Genomic DNA, 5,000 nt, shown 5'->3' with positions numbered 1-5,000 from the left:
AGAGAATGAGAGGACAGAGAGGGGGGGCACAGAGAGAATGAGAGGACAGAGAGGGGGGGCACAGAGAGAATGAGAGGAGAGCGAGGAGTGCAGCATTCACATTCCTCTGTAGAGAAGCAGCAGGCTTTGATGTTGTTTAGGGAGGTATATAATGTGTGTGTTTAACAGCATGTCAGTGTGTGTGTGTGTGTGTGTGTGTGTGTGTGTGTGTGTGTGCGTGTGTGTGTGGTCTTGTTCCTCTATCCTGTGCGACGCACACACACACGCACACACACACACACACACACACACATGATAATAAGGTTATCATGACCTGGGTCACTGGTCTTGAGACTGAGAGGGTTTGCTCACTGGTGTGTGAATTGGAAAGCACCCCCCCCCCACACACACACACACCCTGTATCAGAGTGAGGTAGCTCAGATAGCACACATTGTCAGTTCCAGTTAATGCCAGTCTGCTGGGCTGGTACGGGAGGAAAGTCCCTGTAGGACTGGTTTGGAGAGACTATGTCCCTGTAGGACTGGTTTGGAGAGACTATGTCCCTGTAGGACTGGCTTGGAGAGACTATGTCCCTCTATGACTGGCTTGGAGAGACTATGTCCCTGTAGGACTGGCTTAGAGAGACTATGTCCCTGTAGGACTGGCTTGGAGAGACTATGTTCCTGTAGGACTGGCTTGGAGAGACTATGTCCCTGTAGGACTGGCTTAGAGAGACTATGTCCCTGTAGGACTATAGCTTGGAGAGACTATGTCCCTGTAGGACTATAGCTTGGAGACACTATGTCCCTGTAGGACTGGCTTGGAGAGACTATGTCCCTGTAGGACTGGCTTGGAGAGACTATGTCCCTGTAGGACTGGCTTGGAGAGACTATGTCCCTGTAGGACTGGCTTGGAGAGACTATGTCCCTGTAGGACTGGCTTGGAGAGACTATGTCCCTGTAGGACTGTAGCTTGGAGAGACTATGTTCCTGTAGGACTGTAGCTTGGAGAGACTATGTTCCTGTAGGACTGGCTTGGAGAGACTATGTCCCTGTATGACTGGCTTGGAGAGACTATGTCCCTGTAGGACTGGCTTGGAGAGACTATGTTCCTGTAGGACTGTAGCTTGGAGAGACTATGTCCCTGTAGGACTGGCTTGGAGAGACTATGTCCCTGTATGACTGGCTTGGAGAGACTATGTCCCTGTAGGACTGGCTTGGAGAGACTATGTCCCTGTAGGACTGTAGCTTGGAGAGACTATGTCCCTGTAGGACTGCCTTGGAGAGACTATGTCCCTGTAGGACTGTAGCTTGGAGAGACTATGTCCCTGTAGGACTGGCTTGGAGAGACTATGTCCCTGTAGGACTGGCTTGGAGGGACATAACATAACAACTCTAGGGTATGTTTCCCAGACACAGATTCAGCCTGGTCCTGGACTAGTTTTAGTTTCCCAGACACAGATTCAGCCTGGTCCTGGACTAGTTTTAGTTTCCCAGACACAGATTCAGCCTGGTCCTGGACTAGTTTTAGTTTCCCAGACACAGATTCAGCCTGGTCCTGGACTAGTTTTAGTTTCCCAGACACAGATTCAGCCTGGTCCTGGACTAGTTTTAGTTTCCCAGACACAGATTCAGCCTGGTCTTGGACTAGTTTTAGTCTGTGTCAGATAATCCGGACCATGTTTTACTGCTTGATAACAGGAACCTTGTATAGAAAACTCTTATTGAATACTGGCTGTGAAATAAGAGTCCTTTAAACATCCAGTCAAATGAAAGAGAGTAGGCTCCTGACATATGTAGTCCTGTTTTTTCCCCTATCAAATCAAATCATTTGATTTGTTATATAACAAATACAACCTTACCGTGAAATACTGAATACAACAAGTGTAGACCTTACCGTGAAATGCTGAATACAACAAGTGTAGACCTTACCGTGAAATGCTGAATACAACAAGTGTAGACCTTACAGTGAAATGCTGAATACAACAAGTGTAGACCTTACCGTGAAATGCTGAATACAACAAGTGTAGACCTTACCGTGAAATGCTGAATACAACAAGTGTAGACCTTACAGTGAAATGCTAAATACAACAAGTGTAGACCTTACCGTGAAATGCTGAATACAACAAGTGTAGACCTTACAGTGAAATGCTGAATACAACAAGTGTAGACCTTACCGTGAAATGCTGAATACAACAAGTGTAGACCTTACCGTGAAATGCTGAATACAACAAGTGTAGACCTTACCGTGAAATGCTGAATACAACAAGTGTAGACCTTACCGTGAAATGCTGAATACAACAAGTGTAGACCTTACCGTGAAATGCTGAATACAACAAGTGTAGACCTTACCGTGAAATGCTGAATACAACAAGTGTAGACCTTACCGTGAAATGCTGAATACAACAAGTGTAGACCTTACCGTGAAATGCTGAATACAACAAGTGTAGACCTTACCGTGAAATGCTGAATACAACAAGTGTAGACCTTACCGTGAAATGCTGAATACAACAAGTGTAGACCTTACCGTGAAATGCTGAATACAACAAGTGTAGACCTTACCGTGAAATGCTGAATACAACAAGTGTAGACCTTACCGTGAAATGCTGAATACAACAGGTGTAGACCGTACCGTGAAATGCTAAATACAACAGGTGTAGACCGTACCGTGAAATGCTGAATACAACAGGTGTAGACCGTACAGTGAAATGCTGAATACAACAGGTGTAGACCGTACAGTGAAATGCTGAATACAACAGGTGTAGACCTTACCGTGAAATGCTTACTTACAAGCCCTTAACTAACATGCAGTTTTAAGAAAAAATAATAGTTTAGAATAATATTTATCATAAACTAAAGTAAAATATATAAGAGCAAAAATAAAATAACAATAACGAGGCTATATACAGGGGGTTACCGGTACAGAGTCAATGTGGAGGCTATATACAGGGGGTACCGGTACTGAGTCAATGTGGAGGCTATATACAGGGGGTACCGGTACTGAGTCAATGTGGAGGCTATATACAGGGGGTACCGGTACAGAGTCAATGTGGAGGCTATATACAGGGGGTACCGGTACTGAGTCAATGTGGAGGCTATATACAGGGGGTACCGGTACTGAGTCAATGTGGAGGCTATATACAGGGGGTACCGGTACTGAGCCAATGTGGAGGCTATATACAGGGGGTACCGGTACTGAGTCAATGTGGAGGCTATATACAGGGGGTACCGGTACTGAGTCAATGTGCGGGGGTACAGGTTAGTTGAGGAAATTGAAGTAATATGTACCTGTAGGTAGGGGTAAAGTGACTATGCATAGATAATAAACAGCGAGTAGCAGCAGTGTAAAAAATTGTCCGGGTAGCTATTTGATTAGCTGTTCAGGAGTCTTATGGCTTGGGGGTAGAAGCTGTTAAGAAGCCTTTTGAACCTAGACTTGGCGCTCCGGTACCACTTGCCGTGCGGTAGCAGAGAGAACAATTTATGACTAGGGTGGCTGGGGTCTTGGGCAGATTTTTTGGGCCTTCCTCTTACACACGCCTGGTATAGAGGTCCTGGATAACAGCAACCATTAATGATGGTGTTGGAGTCGTGCTTGGCCACGCACAGGGAGTACAGGAGGGGACTGAGCACGCACCCCTGAGGGGCCCCTGTCTTGATCAGCGTGGCAGATGTGTTGTTGCCTCCCCTTACCACCTGGGGGCGGCCTGTCAGGAAGTCCAGGATCCAGTTGCAGAGGGAGGTGTTTAGTCCCAGGGTCCTTAGATTAGTGATGAACTTTGAGGGCACTATGGTGTTGAACGCTGAGCTGATATCAATGAATATCATTCTCACATAGGTGTTCCTTTTGTCCAGGTGGGAAAGGGCAGTGTGGAGTGCCACAGAGATTGCATCATCTATGGATCTGTTGGGGCGGTATGCAAATTGGAGTGGGTCTAGGGTTTCTGGGATAATGGTGTTGATGTGAGCCATGACCAGCCTTTCAAAGCATTTCATGGCAACAGACGTGAGTGCTACGGGTCTGTAGTTCTTTAGGCAGGTTACCTTAGTGTTCTTGGGCACAGGGGCTATGGTGGTCTGCTTCAAACATGTTGGTATTACAGACTCGGACAGGGAGAGGTTGAAAATGTCAGTGAAGACACTTGCCAGTTTGTCCGTGCATGCTCTGAGTACACTTCCTGGTAATCCGTGAATGTTGACCTTTTTAAAGGGGAGCTCACGGCTGGGTTTCCCTTTGTAGTCCGTGATAGTTTACAAGCCCTGCCTCATCCGACGAGCGTCAGAGCCGGTGTAGTAGGATTCAATCTTAGTCATGTATTTACCCTTTGCTTGTTTGATAGTTCGTCTGAGCGCATAGCGGGATTTCTTATAAGCATCTGGGTTAGAGTCCCGCTCCTTGAAAGCAGCAGCTCTACACTTTAGCTCAGTGCGGATGTTGCCTGTAATCCATGGCTTCTGGTTGGGGAACGTACGTACGGTCACTGCGGGAACAACGTCATCGATGCACTTACTGATGAAGCCGGTGACAGCAGCCAATGGGGATGCGTGATAAAATACAACATGAAATGGATTTGACCCCTTATATAATCTCCAGAGATAAAGGAATGGTCCCTAACCTCTAACCTTTGACATCTGACCTCTGACCCCTAACAGCGTTTCCTGGATGGAGCTGAGGTGGGAGAGCGCTGTGACCTGGCAGTGACCCTGGCCAGGAGGGGGTGTGGCCTAGAATTCATAGAGCATCCAGAGGTCATGGTGGAGGTCAACCCTACGACCAGCAGAACCCAGGTTTCACCTGGAGAGATCACACTCACACTCCGACCAGGTGAGGGGCAGAGTAACTCACTGATTGGCTGTTTTTGCACATTGACCTGTTATAATGTACATCGTGATGCATGTGGTTGTTTCTGGTTGTTGTACATGAGCTTTATTTCCTGGTTTTAATGCTGCTTCGTTGTAAGTGTTTGTTTTGTTCCAAATCAACATGACACTGTGTGTAGGTGCTGAGACCAGTGTGGTAG

At 46.8% G+C, this 5,000-nt stretch overlaps 1 protein-coding gene across 1 annotated transcript in view; it reads left to right on the top strand.

The window, feature by feature from the left end:
• LOC109887430 (integrin beta-8-like) overlaps window positions 1-5,000 on the top strand; it is a 17,353-nt gene that overhangs the window by 11,742 nt on the left and 611 nt on the right. The window contains exons 3-4 of the mRNA XM_031789269.1: window positions 4,633-4,804; window positions 4,980-5,000. The exon at window positions 4,980-5,000 is cut by the window's right edge and continues 86 nt beyond it. Of these exons, the coding sequence (XP_031645129.1) occupies window positions 4,633-4,804; window positions 4,980-5,000 (193 nt within the window). The remainder of the gene's footprint in view (window positions 1-4,632; window positions 4,805-4,979) is intronic.

Source organism: Oncorhynchus kisutch, linkage group LG14 (genome assembly GCF_002021735.2).
Source record: "Oncorhynchus kisutch isolate 150728-3 linkage group LG14, Okis_V2, whole genome shotgun sequence".
In the NCBI taxonomy this organism is placed as follows: domain Eukaryota; kingdom Metazoa; phylum Chordata; class Actinopteri; order Salmoniformes; family Salmonidae; genus Oncorhynchus; species Oncorhynchus kisutch.
Note: the sequence above shows the minus strand (reverse complement) of the source record. Positions and strands in the feature narration are given on the sequence as shown.